This window comes from Aptenodytes patagonicus, chromosome 1 (assembly GCF_965638725.1).
Source record: "Aptenodytes patagonicus chromosome 1, bAptPat1.pri.cur, whole genome shotgun sequence".
NCBI classification, from domain to species: Eukaryota; Metazoa; Chordata; class Aves; order Sphenisciformes; family Spheniscidae; genus Aptenodytes; species Aptenodytes patagonicus.
In genome coordinates this window covers 189140515-189161127 of record NC_134949.1, presented here as the reverse complement: position 1 = coordinate 189161127, position 20613 = coordinate 189140515, and the positions used below count along the sequence as shown (strand labels likewise).

Sequence of the window (20613 nt, the reverse complement as noted above, 5' to 3'; positions counted from 1 at the left end):
AAAGTTACACAGTGGTAATCTCCTCATAAAATAATAAGGGTTTATATATTCAAAAATTCTATAGAAATACACATATAAACATATGCAAAGCTCACAACAGATATTCCCTAACATTAACTCAAATTCAAATCAGATTTTCATAAACATTTTTGTCATTTTCTCTATTACACCAGCAACTACTTTAATATTTACAGAACGACAAAAATCTTTTATTTTAAAATCTGGTTTTGTGCAATTGTAATACAAATTGCATTTCATTAGCACATCTGTTCCTTTTGCTTGCATTTTTACCCATTCTTTAATTTCTGCTAATTATACATGTATATTTCTGTTTAGAAAGTGATTTTGTTTTAATTTTTGGAATTTCCTAAAACTATCCTCTAAGGACAACCCTTTTACTTCTTTGTAGTATTTCATTTGCTGCTCTCTCAAGGTGCTGGTCCTTAAAACAACAAAACTGTAATCTGAGAACACACCCTTAAAATCATAGAATCATTTAGGTTAGAAAGGACCTTTAAGATCATCAAGTCCAACCATTAACCTAACACTGCCATGTCCACCACTAAACCATGTCCCTAAGCACCACATCTACACGTCTTTTGAATACCTCCACAGATGGTGACTCCACCACCTCCCTGGGCAGCCTGTTCCAATGTTTAACCACTCTTTCAGTAAAGAAATTTTTCCTCACATCCAATCTAAACCTCCCCTGGCGCAACTTGAGGCCATTTCCTCTCGTCCTATCGCTTGTTACTTGGGAGAAGAGGCCGACACCCACCTCGCTACAACCTCCTTTCAGGGAGTTGTAGGGAGCAATGAGGTCTCCCCTCAGCCTCCTTTTCTCCAGGCTAAACAACCCCAGTTCCCTCAGCTGCTCCTCATAAGACTTCTTCTCCAGACCCTTCACCAGCTTCGTTGCCCTTCTTTGGACACGCTCCAGCACCTCAACGTCCTTCTTGTAGTGAGGGGCCCAAAACTGAACACAGTATTCGAGGTGCGGCCTCACCAGGGTCGAGTACAGGGGGATAATCTCTTCCCTAGTCCTGCTGGCCACACTTTCTGATACAAACCAGAAGGCTATTGACCTTCTTGGCCACCTGGGCACGCTTCTGGCTCATACTCAGCCGGCTGTTGACCAACACTCCCAGGTCCTTTTCTGACAGGCAGCTTTCCAGCCACTCTTCCCCAAGCTTGTAGCGCTGCATGGGGTTGTTGTGACCCAAGTGCAGGACCTGACACTCAGCCTTGTGGAACCTCATACAGTTGGCCTCGGCCCATCGATCCAGCCTGTCCAGGTCCCTCTGCAGAGCCTTCCTACCCTCGAGCAGATCAACACTCCCGCCCAACTTGGTGTCGTCTGCAAACTTACTGAGGGTGCACTCGATCCCCTCATCCAGATCATTGATAAAGATAGGAAACAGAACCGGCCCCAATACTGAGCCCTGGGGAACACCACCTGTGACCGGCCACCAACTGGATTTAACTCCATTCACCACCAGTCTTTGGGCCTGGCCATCCAGCCAGTTTTTTATCCAGCGAACAGTAACCCTTTGTTCTCTTTTCTCTATACTCTGTCTTACCAGACTAGTTAACTTAAAAACCTTACACAAAAGAGCTATACACAAAAAGAAATAATGGAAAATTAGCAAATATTGTATTAATTTTCATAACATTTAAGTACATTTATTTTCTGTACAATACATGGCAGATATAGAAGAAACATGAAGACTGAAATAGAGATTTTCCTCTTGCTTTGCATTTGGTATAACATGCTTTATTATGCTGAAGTTTGCTCTCTTATGACTAATGGACTATCACAGGTATTAATATGGCTTGGAATATATCTTATAAAAAATTACCCAGATTATGTATTCAGCTTCCTGTTGTTTTTTTTTTTTTTTTTTTTTTTTTTTTTTTTAACTTTGCTTTCTCCACCTGATGTCATGCAATTCTCTAAAATACTCATGTCTGGAATGAAAACACTCAGTGAATAGTTTCAAACCAAAGTGATGCTTGAAGAAATTTTGAAGCCAGGCCATTAGTTACATTAAGGTACATGAATGTTGGAAGAAAGTTTCTAAGCATTTTGGGTAATAGTAATGCAAAAAAAGATTGAATAATATCACAGTCCCCAAAATGATACCATAAATGTTTATGGAAAAGAGTTCATAAGCTTTGTTTTAGGAAGTAGGAATAACAGAAGAAAAATTTCAATCCTATTTCAGCATGTCATCTCTTTCCTTTTAAGCCTATCCAAGACTACTATGGATTTCATAGTTATTTCAAAAACTTAACAGTTTCAATAGAAAAAAGTCCTGGTGCATAATCTGCTACACTATAAAAAGACCCATCAAATAAATAAAAAAAGATTTTAAATAACAGAATAGAAATACTGCAGACCCACAACTTTTTGTAGCATAGCTGTAACATATTTATGGATACTATCTGTTTTTCATACTTATCTGAAATATACTGTAGTCACAAACTAGATTATAGATTAGTGCTTCCATTGACATGCAAAACATTTAACAGAAGAATAAATTGAGTATTTAAAAACTTGAGTTTAAAAACTCCTCTAGTAGTTTTCCTATATGCATGGATGTATTGAATAAAGTTAAGCACTGCAAAAAAAAAAAAAAAAAATCAGTTAATAATCTATGTACCCAAAACATGCAGAAAGCCTGTTTTTCAAACTTCTACACCTTTAGTTAGGCTCCACATTCTGTTTTTTGATGCCTACGCCAACAGTTGACTGTGGCACCTTCTATGAAGTTACACAGCTAGCTATTAATACCCATACTATCTATAATATTGTCCAAGTTTATATGATAGAAAGTTTAAGAAATGCAAGTGTACCTTGCAGTATTTTAGAAATCTTTTAAATTGCCCTGGGACAACTGCATACAATGTTGCTACAGTGATAGTATAAGAGTTGAAAATATTGTTCAATATTAACACTTCCTATGGGACCTTTAAATCGGCTTTCACAAGCTGCTGCAGACTGCTGTCACCGGTCCCAGCTGCCTTCCTAATTAGTCAAGTGTATCAATCTCTTGACATCCTAGAACTAGTAATTCCAGTTGGCTTGCAGATAGCTACATAGCCCACAATAATTCCTTTGAGAAATATACCCTTTTATGATCTAAATGATCTCTTTTCCTTCAACTACAGAATAGGAGATTTAAATACTTTTTAATATCATACCTAATTAAAACTCATACAACTGTCTTTTAAATACCATCTAAAGCAGAAGTAAACTTGCCAAAATAGCTGGTAAGTTTTGCCCTTGACATTTCAGTGCCAAGTCAGATATAAACTGCCTAATTTCATAATTACGTCTTTAAAAATGTTAAGAATATTAGAGACCCCTCTCCTTTAGTGTGCTGAGTATTATAAGCTTTACAGTACAACTTTAATATGTCTTATGATGATAGTAACAGACACTGCAGTCAGTAATGACTCCTGAATTTTGTGTACTTATTAAGGAACAAATGATATATATCATAATTCCAGGAGCAGTAGTCCACTGACATGATAGAATCGCAAATATCATTAGCAATATGGTTTTAAAGTAAGAGTGGTGCAACAAGATTACTTTGGATGAAAAATGTTTCATTTTTGCAGTTCCCCTGCATCTGTCCAATATAAACTAAAAAATCACAGTCAACACTAGGACGCCAGAATTTCACTTTACCAGGAAAAAAAACATATAACAACATATCTATTTCTTCTTTCAAGGAATCAAAGCTTTATTCAGCTACTCCTCTCAAAAGAAATCTGCTTTTTTTTATGAAGGAAATACTAAGGAGCTTCAGAAAAAAACAAACCAAGAATTCTTTAGCATGGTTTCTGTTGATGTTACCTACTCAGTCTGTACACTTAAGAGATTTATCTACAGGGACTTCGACTGTCATTTTCCACTGGGATCTATTTATGGCATTGCAATTACGTACAGCTTTTTCTTACACTGTAAGTAATGGAACGGATCAGCTCCTAAAGCCAACCTCTGAATACTAAGCCTCACCTGAAATTAAAACTGCACAATTTGGAAAAATGTATATGTTAAAAACAGACCTTAATATCTCATAGCTGTAACAGAAGGAAAAGGGTGCAAAAACTCGAGGGCTACGCATCAAGTTATCTGAATTAGCAAAGACTTTAATTACCATTAAAGCATCTTCAAAGTAACTCCATGGCAGCACTCAAGCTCTTATATAATTTGAAAACAAACTTGGAGTGCTGAAGCTATTGGATTTGTTTTTCTTGTCTAAAGAATTAAGTCCTGATCTCACAATTCAGTAATTACCAGAATGAATACTTTTTTATTCGTTTGATTAGAATACAAACTGCTTTTTTTCCTCTTCAGCTCAGGATATAACTCAGGTCGGAGATATTGTACCCATTTTTTGATCAAGTGAAATTTAATCCCATCGCAGCCTTCTTCCAGGTTTAGCTACATCATGTTTTGTGCCTTAATGTACAAAAATTTCTGAGGCTAGTGAATACTGGGCTTGGGACGATCACAGCAGAGATTTTTCCAGACTATTCACACAAGGCGAAGAAGGAGAAAAAGAAAGATACATCTTTTAACTTCGTTAATGTTGTATCTTTACTTTCAAGACATCATAAAAAGTCCTGTATGTTTGTTTGTATAATGATTGATTTTGACCAGTACAGCCTACAAAGCAATGCCCAGCTGACTAAAGGTCTCCATCTGAGTAAAAATTGAAGGACCACTCTCTGAACAACGTCACAAGAGGAAAGCTTTAGCAATGGTATAGTGTTGAGTGACTTAAGCTCCAGGGAGCAGAACAGCAGATCACAGAGAGGGAGATAATTTAAGCCATCAATGCAGGAGTGAGCTCCAATGTTTTGGAAGTGGTTCCATCTTTTCAGTCTCAGAGTCTCAGGCAGCCAGATTCTGTGAAGTATTCGTAGTGCTGACACATAACAACTTCTAGACCTCTCAGCCTTACATATGAACAGGTCAGGAGACTTTTTGAAGGCTCTTATATTGCCAACATAAAAATATAAAGCAATCTTATTGTCCAGAGAAGGGAAGGTTTCAAAATGTTTAACAATGTGACCGCCTAAACTCAGACTCTTCCCTCCAATGAAATTCAGATACAATCTTACAAAGAAATTGTGGGTGGATGTTAAAGGTATCTTTGTCCAGAAAATGCACAGCATATATAGACTTCAAGTTGAACTTGCTCTAAGGCTTTGAACTTTTTCTGGTAAAAGCCATAGGACCAATCAGATAATCTTCATTGACAGGTGAGTGAAGGCATACATGGCTATCAGTTCGAGTTTCAATAATGGTGCATGGGCTGGAGCCGTGACTCTTAACAGAACACAGGAGTTCCTTTGATCCTGATCAAGTCTTGCAAGCACCTTGTTACATTACAGTGAGGAAAAGAAAATTTCCAATGTACAGATGCAAAGCAGAAATAGCTGCCAAGCGTGCCTTGGATGGACTGGCTGAAAGGACGGTTCCTTTTAGATTTAAAAAGTGTTAAATACAACCTTGGCCAGAAACATCACTATTCACTTGTCTTTTCTCAGCGGTGACTTCAGGCGAAAGACACATACCAACCCTTCCCAAAAGCAAAACACGTGTATATACCTCATAGGAATCACATAAACAGTCTAGTCCAGAATCAGAAGAGTTACATTTCTTACTGATGCCCAACACAAAGTCGTAAGCCTTTGCTGGTGCTTCAGAGCCCTAGGCAAGCGTACTATAAAAAGCTATGATTTCCCCTAATGACTGATGCACCTATTCCATAAATCTTCTAGCTGAGGATAGTGGGTTTCATACCATCTTGTTTGCTCTTGCTGAAATTGTTCCATCATTGAGTTGTCATAAAGTGCTTTTCTAGTACAGAAATAGATAATTTTGACTCTGAGCATATTAATAGAAGCGTGCCCCAAGTTCCAAAGAGCTCAAAACAAGTGAAATGCAAACTAAGCATCCATCTTTCACAAACTCTGAAAGACAGTTGTCCCTTTCAAATCAGTTGTTGAAATTAAGGTTGGTAACTACACCAATTTAACTTCCATAACGTAACTCATACCATAAAAACCAAAGGGTAAACTGTGGTTTTAGAGGTGGTTCTGTACCACAGAGATACAAAAATACTTCAGTGATGTAAGGTATCTATTTCTGCATCTCAGCTGGATCACAATTTCCCATTTAAGTACTGGGACTGATAGTGAAATCATCTTAATATTGAACTTTGTAATAAAAATCTATAAATTTCTGATGTTCATTGTGAGTCTGTAAATCCCATTCTTTCTGTGACAACAGAAGAAAGCCTCTGTAAACCCACTTTATACAGAGGTTATCCAGGATCATATATATTGATTGCACATCCAGTAAAGGGTTTGCCAGAGCAAACTTTTCTGAGAGAGATCCCCGAAAAGTTTTCCTGAGGTAAATTGGACTTACAGAAGAATAAACAGAATGCCAAGCCTTTGAAGTGGTATACCCCAGGACTTCATACTGGGGCCAATATTTGTAACATCTTCCTTCGTGACCTGGATGATGGGACAGAGTGGACTCTGAGCAAGTCTGCATATGGTGCAAAATTCAGAGTAACGGTTGACGCACCAGACGGTTGTACTGCCATTCAGAAGGACCTTGGCAAGTTGGAGAAATGGGCAGACAGGAATCTTAATGAAATTCAACAGAGGATCTGCATGTGGTGAAGCGTAAACCCATACACCAGCACAGGTGGGCGCCAACTGCCTGGAAAGCAGCTTTTAAAAAAAAAAAAAAATTAAAAAAAAATTGGGAATTCTGGTGGACAACGTATTGACCATGAGTCAGTATTGTGCCTTTGTGGCAGAGATGACCAAAGAAAAGCATTGTCAGCAGGTCAAGAGAGGTCATCCTTCTGCTCTACTCAGTACTGGTGAGACATATCTGCAGTGCTGGGTCCAGGTCCGGGCTCCCCGGTACCAGGGAGACACAAACATACCCAAGCAAAGTCAGTCAGGGGCCACAAAGATGATCAAGGGACTGGAGCATCTCTCATACCAGAACACACTTGAGAGAGCTGGGACTGTTCAGCCTAGAGAATAGAAGGCTCAGGGGGATCTTATCAATATATACAAATACCTGATGGGGGACTGGGTGGAGCGTAAAGATGACTGAGCCAGACTTATCTCAGAGGTGCCCAGAGACAGGATAGGAGGCAATGAGCACAAACTGAATTACAAGAAATTGCATTCAAACATAAGATTCCCCCCCCCCCCCCCCCCCCCCCCCGTTGAGAGTGGTCAAACACTAGAACAGGTTGTCCATCTACAATGGAAACTCTAAACATGGCTACAATAAAAAAAAAAAGTTACCTTTCCACTAAGTCCACAGAAACAATAACTAACAGTCTGAAAATGAAATGACTTATCTGCGTACACACCTACTCTCTCACCAACTCAACAATACAGGATATGCTAGTAATGCAGTATATATATCGCATTACCTGATAATATTTTTTTAAAAGCCAGTTTAAAGACACAATCTTCTTTTAGCCCTTTTTCTATTCACTAGGGATACTCTGCCTTTTTAGTGGAAAAATAAAACTGCTAAATTAAGCAGAATGCTAAGTTTTAGTTACTTACATTTAATCAGTCATACCTAAACCAGACCAATCTTATGCACTGTTATCTAAGATTAAGATTTGATAGGACAGCTAACAGTGAGAACTGTCAGCTACATATGAAGAAGTCAGTCAATAAGTTTTCTGTTAATTAATGATTTTTCTGTTTTCTTTACACATCATAGCTCCAACTCCAATGACACTGACAAGAATGCAACCAATCTGTTTTTCAGACTAGCCAAAAACTAGTATTTTCATTAGTGGTTTCACAGAGGTGAAAAAACCCAATCATCTGTTATTGAGACATATCAATTACAATTTCATTTAGAAAGCAGTTAGAACCTCTCTAGTAGCATTCTTAACTGAACGTAGCTTCTTATAAGAATATATGCAGCTGAATATGTGTGTGGTTGTCTCTTGGTTACCGTGTGCCTCTCAAGAAGTTCATTGAGCACAGGGAAAGACATTACTATTTCCATTCAAATTTATAAACAACTGATAAATCAGAAAATATACACAATGATCACTCATACTGACAGCTGCGTTACAGAGATGAGGGGCTGAAGGATATTTAAAGTTATATAATTTCTCACTCATGGAGTGAGAAAGTTCTGACTGGATTACATGACTGAGCTTAGTCAAAGGAAAGCTTCTGGACAGCTTTGGGTGGGCAAGACCTTTTTTGTTTGGGTGGCTATAAATGCACAAGAATACCCAGAAGGATCAGATCAAAGGTCCACCGAGCCCTGCATTCTCTGCGCACTAGTAGCCAATAGCAAACATCTATAAAAAGGACAGGATAAATAGGTAATGACATTTCTAGAACGGTCTCTTGGTCTCCAGCAGTTTGTGATTCAAAGACTCTGTATTTGCATTTAATAGCTTTCAATGGATTGAAGCTGCCAGAGAAATCAAATAACTTCTGTCAGCAAGCTTCAGAGCAAGAATATTTTGGTATGCAGTAACAAGACTACTTCTGTACAACCACTGAGGTATTGCTCAGTGAAGATAAGCGTCATAGTGAACAGCATAGAAATAGAAGCAGCAGCAGACTCAGTTTGAAGGAAGAGTCAGAGACATGACCTTCTCTTCTGCTAGCTTTCCAACAATGACAGAGGAGGTTCTTGGCTCTTTTACAACCTTGGACTAAGGAAAGTAAAAATAAAGCATACCCTCCAATGCAATGGTAAAGATATTTATTCCTCCCTTCCTCTGCAACTTGAGAGAAGAAACTTTCGACGATTCAGAAAAAAACAAAAAATAAAAGCATTACACATAGCAGGAGTGAGAGTTTAAAGAGGACTCTGATGCCTACCTCCTTATGGAGAAGATGTGAGGTAGTACTTGGAGTAGGAAATGCTTACTCAAACCAAAACCCGCTACCTGCATAAATGTTAGAGCTCTTAATCCCAAAGATAGCTCCAGAGATTGTAATTTTTTTCATGGTAATGCCATTTTAAGTTTGCAGCATTCTTTTCACATTTGTTTAGAAATTTTACCGCTACAACATAAATGACAAGTCTTAGGAGAATATTCATCTACAGACATTACTTTAATGACCATTATTTTTTTCAACAGTTCTCTCTGTTTTGACTATTTCACTCTCTCCCAAACACAGCTGCTATTTATTTTTTCAGGGGCTTTGTGTAAACCTCAGTTTCACAAATGCCTTTCAGCTACTATCTCCAAAGGTTCTATTTCTAAGTAAAATTTTCAGAAAGAAAAATAATTGTTTCTTCCAAACCTCTTGTTCTTTTGGAGCTACTACTTAGTACAAACAAATAGCAGCTGCTGCATTCTGAGCCCATGCATTGCCAGCAAGTGCATGAACTACACCTCCATGCTTCACAAGATTTAGCACCTTTGAGATCTTGTTAGAACATGACTTGTGACTATTTGTTGTTGGGTTTTAATAAATATACATTCAGATCAGTTCTACTTTTTTTGCACTAAAAACATCTAATTCCCTGAACATCCTACAGCGTGAGACTTAATGAGGTTTTGCTGTCTCTCTCTCATCTTTTGCTGTGGCTTCCGCAGATGTATCACACATTGTTTTTCAGGCCAGATTTTTTTTTTTTAATTGAGCATACCTGTATTTTATCATCCTCCGTATCATTTTCAAGTACAAATGTGACAGTTATTCTTGAGGGAACATCTGTTCTCAGTAATTTACCCAGATTTATATTTTACTGTCAAAACAATACAATTGCAGCTGAAAAACAACCTCCATACTTTAGTGACGTATCAGGTGACATCTCCTTTCCAGTGGATTTGTGGTTAATGTCTGTCACAACTTGGTCCTCATACATAGGACTTTTTTTTTTTTTTTTACAGGCATAAAGCAACATTAGATCTACTCTCCAAGCTTGTCATGAGCTTACTGTCAACTGCCCACTAAGTATTAACATGAGTAAGTACTGAGTAGGCAACTCTGTAAGGTCCCACCATTCTTTCTGCTCATTGTTATTTAACATAAGAGGAAGAAGTTACACTCCGCACAGTTATGGAACAGACTTATTCCCCAATGGCCTCATAATAAAAGTGATCCTTAAGAATAAATTTAAATAACAAAAAGTGACCTCAGGAATCTTCTTGGTAAGAATAAATTTAATAACAAAAAGTGACCTCAGGAATATTCTTGGTGAAGAGGGTCCAATTTGAGGATAAGTGGAGTCAGTCATGGGACAACTGGAAAGAGTTATCAGCACCATGGAGGAACCGAGATGAATGGAGCACTTTAAATTCCAAAAGGGGAAACTTCCTAGAGAAGAGAGCCCTTACAGAAAACAGTTGTTGGATATTAATATTATATCCTCAGGATTTCTTCATATATAGCATTATCAGATCTTTTGTCCCCTTCACAGTAAATTTAGTTGCACAAAACATATACCTAAATGCCCAAAATCTAGCAATAAACCGACTATTGTACAATACTTGTGTTTTTCAGGAAAGTAGCCCAGCAGACTTTTTAAAACAACAAATTATCAACATATGTTAGAAACTACTGATGTCATCTCAGTTGTAATGGAACATGAGCAGATTTTTATAATCTGCGACATTTGCAGTCCTTCACTCCCCTCAGAGGAAAGGAATACTATTAAGAAGTATTGATTCTCCTCTCCCAATGAGAAGAAATTAATAAAATGGAGGCCTTACAAACTTGAGCTAGGCACGGAAAATAGGGTCTTTGAGGGTACCTATAAATATAAGTAGGTTTGGGGATTTTTTAATTCATTTCAAAGGCAAGCATTTTATCTGTTGGAATCTGAATTTTAATTACCTAATTATGTTTACTATTTTCATTGCCTAAACTATCAGTGCTGTGATCCATGGTGTCCTTTTGCTTTGCAGAACACTGCAGAACTAATGAAAATATTCATATTGCACAACTTAGCAGACAGTAATAAAGTAGTAAATGTTTGAAGAACCAAAATCTAAAACACTCTTAGCAAGTTTGTGAGACATGAATGTTTTTTTCCAAAATCAGATAAACAATATAAAACCTCTGCAAAAATAAATGCTGCAAAATTGACTGCAAATAAGGTCATAACTGTCTAAATAAACTGAAACATGGATTTAAAACCAGTTAGCTGTGATAAAAGTGAAACTGAGTAACACAATTGAAAACAAACTAATATTCTAGATTGGAAATCAGATGTTTAAGACATCATTCTGGCATCACTTCACTGCTTTTGCGTAAGAAAGGGCAGCCTTTCTAAATAACCACTGATTAAAGTGGCTTGTTACTTAAATAGTATTCAAAGTAAGACACAATGAAGATGCCACAATGATGGAGTTTTCAATTATATTACAATAAATTTAGCTGGTGTTATCACAGTTATAGAATTCTTTATACTGTGATAAGATCAAAATAATTGATTGGTGTGCTTTCCAACGAGAATCTGAACAGCATGAGAAAGTATGTATCTGAATGTTAACAGTATGCAGACAAGTGGCATTTACGTAAAGATCTCCTACCACCGGCTATTTACCTTTGGAACAATAGTATGTGATAGTTTGAACTGGCTTCACAGAAGCAAGTAAAGCAATCTTATTGACAAAGCATCTCATGACGAGCATCACCTTGTAGCCCAGAGAGTATTTAAAGGACAGATTTTATTATCATAAATTTCAAAATACCAAATATCATTCTCTGCTTAGACATTCAAAATTTTTACTGAATTCCACATACTTTCAAATTAGGATGGAGCTGAAAGGAAAATATGGAGCTGATATTTTTATTATGCAAACTTAAGACTCTCAGCCTTTTGTATTAGTGAACCATTTGAGCTGTGATCGCTAGGACACTTAAGTGTAGCTATCTAAGATGTAAAGTAGAGATTGAGAATTTCAGCAGATTACAATTTAGAGGGATCTGTATCTGACATTGGCTTCAGGTCCAAATCTCAAAAAAATACTTGCAAGAGAGTAAGTCAAACTATTCCATGTCATAACAAAAATCTATGGTCTTATTAGCAGAGGTCCAAATTTATACTATAAAGCCTACCTAAAATTCTAGGCTTTTCTAAAAAATGCTGTACTGCCTACTCATAAAACACTATACATTTCACAATCTATGAAATATTGATATAAATATTTATATCTGAAATATAAAAAATTCAAACTGAAAACTTTATGAAGATTTATCACACAGTATACATAGTTATCTAATTTTAGAAAAAGACCATATCAACACTGAACTTAGTGTAACAGTATTTCAAAGGCAGTCTGATGCAGAGGTATGGATGACAGAGCGTAAGCTGTGATATAGATGGCTAAGTTGTCACCTGTATATCAAAGGCACAACATAGGCTAAGACTATTACAGTTTGTGAGAAGGCTGGTATACTGTAGGACCACCTTGGATCTCATGTTTGTGGTAAATGTCAGTTACTAGTGATGAAATTACTGTTTTCACCCAGAAGGAATTCCGTCCTCCCCCCCAAAAGTAGTTTAAGCTAAAAATCAGGAGTTACCGTAAATCCAGAATCATTTTCCTTTTGGGTTAATACAATCTATGTAGTGCTAGTCAAACCTGGTATAATACAGTCCTAATGTGCTACATGCAACTTATCGACTCAACTCACATATTTGGTAGATATTAATAAAATCTATATTTTGGTACATATTTCTTTAAGGTCTTAAGTTTTTGTGAATGCAAAAAAAGGCAGCAATACCCCTCAAATAGCTAAAAACTTTTGCAGTATTATGTAGGTCACTTTTATGCGAAGAAATGAATCACTCTTTCCTCCACCTTATGCAGCTGAAGGTGGCACCATAGGCAACAAAATCCTACTCTTCAAATAACTTTCAAAATCAGATGAAAGCTGAAGAAACCCAAAGAAAAGGACTTCAAGAACAAAGGAGAATCTAGGACAGGTTAAACGTCTGTGTTGTAAATGAGACCAGTGGTTAACAAAACAAGCTTAGGATGATGATATAAATCCTGTTTAAGCATTGGCTAGCGAGCTCAGGCCTTGAAAGGTATGGGCACAGCCTGAAAGCAGAAGTTCCAGAATGGTAAACCAGTCACTAATGGCCAATTAACGGTCACTGAAAAAAGCACAACCTCAAGCACTGGGAAAAGACTGCTTTTACATTAAGAAAAGCAGCAGCAGCTAAGCAAGGGAAAAGCGTCCAGCTGAAGGCACTGCTGTGGCCTGGGGAATTAACACCCCTGAAGGATTTTGCATCGTGTAATCTAGGGATAGACAAGAGGGTCGGGAACCGTCTAGAAACTAAACCATTTTATAAAAGGTTAAGATCCGAAACTGGGCATGGGGAAGGGAAGAGAAGATGGTAGAGAAGGAAAATACCCACTTCAGTTCTAGCTTCCCTTGCAGACAACCTCTCAAGCTTCAACATGTCATCTTGTCAACTAAGACCATCGCTGGTAGCCATCGTTGCCAACTCTACAGTATCAGCTCCGTGGGACTTTATATTCACATCAAATTTAGGACACAGATGCTAAGGACTGACGGCTTTGAATATGTAGTGGTAGTGATTGATAGTAAGAACTAATTTGTAGTGATAATGACAAATAATGCATAAGAGTAAGTTATTAGCACAACCAGTGCTGTTAATGATTGTCAGTCCAGTAAAGTGGGGTTGGTTTTTTAGAGTTTTTGTTTGTTTGTTTGTTTTCTGTTTGTTGCTTTTTGGGATTTTTTAAAAAAGTTTAAGAGAAATAGTTAAGAAACTCTGAAGTGGCATATAGCACAGTGATACACAAGCATCCCTAACCTTCAGGTCATTTTCAGTGAAAAAGCAATGTTACTGAAAAATTAAGAGTGGAGATGTAGAGTACACTATGATCTGTTCACTGAGGGGAAAAAAAAAAAATCTTGAAGAACCAGTTAGTACACATACTCTAGTCTTTTCTCTTTTTCAAGTATGCACCTGTTTGAATCCCAGAAAATAATTTCTGGGATGGTGACATCAATGAGTTTTCAGCTACTTCATTCAAGCAATAATTGAAATAATGTTTCTACAAATCCAACATCTGATCTAGTCACCATATAAAAATGATATGCAGCAAAAATCAGTTACTCCACAGTCACACTCCAGGTAGAGTGTTTTGGTATTGTGACAGAGGGAGGACCTGGTTAGAAATTTGTCAGCAAGTCAGATGTAAACATTTTGTGACTGATTTACAGATTCTTAATGAGAAGACAGCCTTTCAATGAACTAGTGATGGCTAGGAAAAAAAGAGGGGAAAAAAAGGAAAAAATAATTTTTGAATGTCTATGTTAATCTTCCATCAGAATCAGAGCAACATTATGCCTCTTCAATTAGTAAATACAGTTTTGATAAGACTATCAAAATTAAAAAAAAAACAAAACCAATCCCCACTTTTCATATTGTTGTTGCTGTCCTTCCTGACAAACAAATCTACCACAGGTGCTATCCACTGCCAGAATTTGGGTTTTCTAATAGACTTTTAAAATGATGTTGCAAACAAGCACAAGAAACCTTACAAGGAGCTCTGCAGAACAAAAAACAACTCATCAGCAGCCAATTTAGTGAATATCAGACTCAAGACATTTATAGCTTCAGGTGATGCTAACATCATCTTTTCCCATCTGCAGTTGTTTAGATCAGTCATTCCAGACCAAACCTTAAGTGGCTGCTAACAAGAGCAAGAAACCTCCTTCTGTACACTTATATGATTTAATAAAAAAAAACAAGCTACTAAGAGACAAAGCAGCTATTTACTCAATGACCTAGCTGATCTGTAAATAACAAGTACATAGTTCCCCGCTACATTAGGTAAAGTAGAAGGTTTAATTACCAGAGGCCTACATGCACATGTGGGTATATGACTCAGAAGTCCGTAACATTGGCACCTGTATTCTGGAAAGCCTGAACATGACATTATGAAGAACAGGACTTGAGAAGAGCTTTAATTTTCCCTGAAAGACTATCAATTTTCCATCCAAAGCACTATCAGTCATACATACAACATGTCTGAGAGAAGAATATCTAACCTCTTTTGAAACACTTGCAACCATGCATGAATACAGATACCAGTTTTACCCTTTCCTAGTCTTCTGCAGCCTCCTCTATCTTCTGTGAGCTTTAAAAAGATTGTCACTGGTAGTTTTCTGATTGGGTCTTGAATTTACTTCTAAAGAATTAGAAATTCTGTGTTCAGAGAGCAGCCACCTGGTTTCCCCATCTTAAAAGAAAGCTTTAGTCTCGCACCTCAACACATGGATGTTCTTACGAAAATAAATCAAAGACTTTTGGTCTGAAGAATCTCTGAAACTAAACGCACCTACTCTGGCGACTAGTGAAATGTGGAAGAGGAGATAATCATTGTCCTGGCTTCAGCTGGGATAGAGTTAATTTTCTTCCTAGTAGCTGGTATAGTGCTGTGTTTTGGATTTAGTATGACAATAATGTTGATAGCAACAACTAAAACATCAGTGTGTTAAGTAGTGCTTACACTAAGTCAAGGACTTTTCAGCTTCCCATGCTCTATCGACTGAGAAGGCTGAAGGTGCACAAGAAGCTGGGAGGGGGCACAGCCAGGACAGCTGACCCAAACTGGCCAAAGGGATATTCCATACCATGGGACATCATGCTCAGTACATAAACTGGGGGAAAGCTGGCCGGGGGGGCCGCTGCTCAGGGACTGGCTGCGCATCGTTTGGCGGGTGGTGAGCAATTGCATCATGCATCACTGGCTTTGTATATTCTTTTATCATTATTATTATTATTTTATTTCCATTATTAAACTCTTCTTATCTCAACCCACAAGTTTTCTCACTTTTACTCTTCTGATTCTCTCCCCCATCCCACCAGGGGGGGTGGGGGTGGGGTGTGAGCGAGCAGCTGTGCGGTGCTCAGTTGCCGGCTGGGGTTAAACCATGACAATCATTTATGCCAAAGGTGCCGATCAGGGTTTGAGTGGGGAATTGTTTAAGAAGATCTGCTCAGAAAAAAAATGACAGTAGCTCACGGTAATTTACACAGTAAGTCATGTATCATTCTAAAGGATTCCAGAAGCTCAGCCTGGGATAAAATATAGCAGTATAGAGGATCATCAAACACCTTTTTTAGTAACAGAGAACTCACAGTGTCTGCCATCTCTTTTGGTACAAAAAACAACACAGCATAAATGAGTAACTTTAAAAATGCACGGCTGAGGTTTCTTTTAAGGTGTTTCAACAGGGACCTATTGAAATCAACAACTGACATACTCAAATTAAAATCCAGAGTACTTCAGGAAGGGCTTATTCTTATAAAAGAACAAAAATGAATATGTAATCTTAGTTAAAAGAAAGAAAATGGCTTTGTGATTTCGAAAATGTCTGTTCTCAAGTAACATAAGGTGTTCTGAGCATAACTGAACTTACACTTGGTCACACAATGTTCAGTATATTCTAATGGAAAAATACAAAGCAGCATTACGAGTTCTAAAATAGCTTGAGGAAAACAGGTAATTAGAGAAGCTCATTAACGAAACAAAATTTAAGAACCTCTTTGCTGTAACCTTTAATTGGTGAAAATGATTCATTTATTCTTTTTTCATAGCACATTCAGATAATGAAAAAATAGCAGCTTTATTTCCAGTAAAATGCTAGGTAAAATGTTTTCTACATTACTTACCTGTTTTCATTTCTAACAAGCGCTTTTTCTTTTGTTGCCTCTCTTGTTTTTCTTTTTCTGCTTTCTCCTTAGCTATTTTAGCACGCCTCTGTTTTTCTTCTGCTTCCCTTCTTCTCATATTCTCCTTTACTGCTTGCTATGAAAAAAAAATAGAGTTCCTTTAAAACTGAAGTCTTAGCAAAAACAAAAGCTGAACCTTAAAAACAAAGAAAAAAGCTTTAAAATCACATCTCCTAACTAACCTTAATTTATCAAGCCAAATAAATATTTTACATTCCATATTTAGTACATTTTATTCAGAAGAGTAAGCAAATTCAGAATAAATACATTAAAAGCATACTAATTGCCCCCAAATGGGGATTATAAATTCAGCAAGAAATACATCTTAAGAATATACACGTTAATGTAGGAAGAACTCAAAATATCTAAACCACCTGGTTTTACAAAACTGTAAGTATGTTACTATTTGTATTTCTAGAATAGTTTCAATATTTAGTCTTTCTCATGCTGCCACTATACCAAGCAAAACAAGGCTGCTTGGGTGACTTAGCTGTGCATTTTTCTTATTCTTATCCACATATGCATTAATTCACTGGGTTTATAAATTCTTGCCTTCTGGTTAATACCTGTACAACATTGTTTATTTTGGATTATAAATAAGTACTCCAAAGCTTCCAATGAGCCAAAACAGAACTATGAGTTTCAGAGTTTTTAAGTCATTATTTTGCACATTCAGACATTAAGCAAAAAAACTGTGTGATTTTTCAGCACTAAATTGAGAAGTCTTTTGAGCTAAGTTTTCTAGGATGCCAACCACCTTCACTTTCTGTCAGTACTCAAGACCAATGCTAAACAATTCTGAAAATCAGACCTCAGGTGTCTCACGCTAGGCATCTCAAAAATCTTTTCCAAAAAGTCTCAAAACTGAGCAGCTACTCAATATTTTGTTTAGTGTCATTGAATGATAAAGGGTTTCATGTCTTATCTACACACCTTTTTCATATAGCCTTCAAACTGTGCTCTGCAAGACAGAATTATTAATTTTCCTCAAGGTTTCTTCTATCATGCTCATCAATAATATCTAACTGTTTCGAAGCATTAATTAATCTATCTTTATAACACTGCTGTGAAGCAGCAGTTAGTATCAGTGCTAATTTTACAGACACAGAAAAGAAATATGGGGAAATTAAGGTAAAGCACAACCACTTCTTTGAGTCTCCAATTCAAGATGAACCTAAGCATTTAGAATTCTTGTTCTGCAGCATTTAAATGGGAAGTGTGGTTTAAATATCAGAAATTAAAGTAATACAACTATTTCATAGTATTTAGCAATTTTGAAGTCAGACTCCCCCGAGTTTCAAATTAGGCACTGATCAAGTTAGGAAAACTTAATCAATGCCCATGTTGAAAAATCTGGCATATGTAACTTGCCAGGCAAAATTATGCTGATTGAAGACTGTGCCTTCTAGCTTTTTAGCTGTTAAACTCTGAAGTAGTAGAGGCTTGGCAATCTTTACATGTTCCAATATGTTTGCTAAATATGGGTTCCATTTTAAATCCTTTCCTCAAAACAGATGGACATAGGAATTTCAAACCCTTTCTCAATATCTAAGAAAGAAGTATTTTTCCCTATCTACACCCTCAGACATGTCTGAAATCATTACAAACAACAAGCAAAACCAAACAAGACTGGGGAACACGCAAGCAACTTAAATAAGTGTGTTGTAACGGTAAGCGTCAGGCTGCAATGAGGAGAGATGGTAAAATGACTAATTGAATCTTTCTACAGTTCAATAGGCATGAGTTGGATCACTGCTCCAGACTTTGTCACAAGCTCATGCTCAGATAACATTCCTGCAGGAGCGTAGCCAGTAAATTAAGCTATGTAATCATAGGTAGCCAGATGTGACACGAGTCACCTTTCCAAGTTATCCAAATTAATAAATTCATACACAGTTGGGGACCTGCCTTTTTATTCTTCCATTTCTTCATGGAGAAAGAGTTGCTTACCAGCCAAGTGTTCAGAATCCAAGAGAAAAAACTATTTTTGCAAAGAAAGCTTAAAAAACCCAACCAAAACCAACCACAACCTCCACACAGAATCAACAACCTCTCCCTGCACCCCTAACTTTACCAATCTGAACATAGTTATAAATCACCAAGATAGCAATCCCCACTATTCCTAAATAAGAGCTCTATAAAAATATTTCGAACTTATATAGCCAACAGCTTTCCCGAAGTTGTTTGGTTATTTTAAATTGAGGGGTATACCAGTATTGAGTATGTATTCTGAAGTATATCATCAAGTTAATCATCCTTCTTCCAGAAGAACTACATTGACAGTGGTGAAAGAACCTGCAATATTTTGGAGAACATCTTATTATCCTGAAATTTGCCAAGACGACTGGTTATAGTCATATATAATCAGCTCCAAACATATAAAGAAATACCCTGGTGAGAAATTTCTACCTCACTTTTCAGAAAGGTCTTTTGTTAAAACTCTTAAATCACATTTTGGTAGAATTAAAAAAAAAAACAAAAAAACAAACAAAAAAACCACAAAACAAAAAAAACTGTTATTAACATTTGTAAGCATAATGAAAATGCATTTGGACTCAAAAAATACCTAAAGAAAAATAAAATTAGATTTCCAAAATAGCTCAAGCTTTTATGATGAGCTAGTATGTGCAAACGTTTGTATACATAATGCAGATGCTGCCCTGTGATACAAGGAGAGAGCTAACCTCCACATCTATGACTATTTTAGATGACTCTAAGGCAAAGCTCTGCTAACTAACAGTGAATCTGAATTATGCTTATAACTCTGTTCTGAGCTCTATACAAAAAGCAGCTACCCAACAATAACCTGGATCAGCCTAATGTCTGTTTCTCAAATATAATACAAATATTTAGAATAATAATAAAATAACCATTTTTCGCCCCTCCCCCCAAAGATCATCCTTTTTTAAAAGGAAAAGTAAGCAAGCATTTAAAATGCATAAAACTCAAAATCTTAGGCAACCTATTGTAACAAAAATTAAAGGTCCTTAGACCGAGTTTGAGGAAAAGATGCTATGTTTTTAAGCCAGGATAAGGAGCTCTGAGTTTCCATAGCAGGGAACCTGCTTACAGACGCAAACCTTGACACTGATCAAGTGCTGCAGGCAAATGAAAAATTAAACGAAATAAAACCTTGGGTCTGGATTTTGCATGGGAAGAGTGTGCATTATAAATATAGAATTAATTTATATTAATTTATTTAAATTACCCTTCCTCCCCGATGAGAGCAAGAGAAGTCTGGGGGTGGTCACTTGGTGCAGTTACATTGCATGGTCCCCCCCTCACATTGTTAGAATATTTATTTTTGAGTAAATAACAAGCATCCTTTAAACAGAAAACGCAGTTGTATTTAAAAAAGGTAGAGTTTCAGATTTTTCCCCTTCAGGTTATACATGCATATAAGAGGCTCAGTTTTAAATTACATTCATTGTTATTAGGAATTTTCAATTCTTTCAGAAAGAAATAACCCACAAATATTAATTCAAAACTCCGTTATCCTTAGGATATCCTAAGAATTTGGGATGTGCAAAGTAAAATTTCTGATATGAGTACCAGATACCATTTGAGGAGTTAGAAAATTATTTTTAGTTTGTTCAGTCACTGAAAGATTACCAAAAAAAATTTTGGAAACATTAGGCATTAAATAAACAGATTGTACCATGAACATTGTCCTGAAGTTGTTTAAGTCCGTTAAAAACTCCTCCACTGAAATTTTCTTCAGATCAATGGCATAATATCCCATCACGTTCTGATAGAGTTTTTCCATGTTCTCATGCATCCGTGAAAGTTTCTGAAAATCTTCTCTGGCATGAACTAGAAAGCTGTACACTGCT

The 20613-nt window shown here is 36.8% G+C and overlaps 1 protein-coding gene across 1 annotated transcript in view; it reads right to left on the bottom strand.

Moving 5' to 3' along the window:
- Nucleotides 1-20613, bottom strand: part of DIAPH3 (diaphanous related formin 3) — a 258898-nt gene that overhangs the window by 59863 nt on the left and 178422 nt on the right. Inside the window, exons 24-25 of the mRNA XM_076363140.1 lie at nucleotides 20439-20603; nucleotides 16721-16856 (exon numbers count right to left, since the gene is read on the bottom strand). Of these exons, the coding sequence (XP_076219255.1) occupies nucleotides 16721-16856; nucleotides 20439-20603 (301 nt within the window). The remainder of the gene's footprint in view (nucleotides 1-16720; nucleotides 16857-20438; nucleotides 20604-20613) is intronic.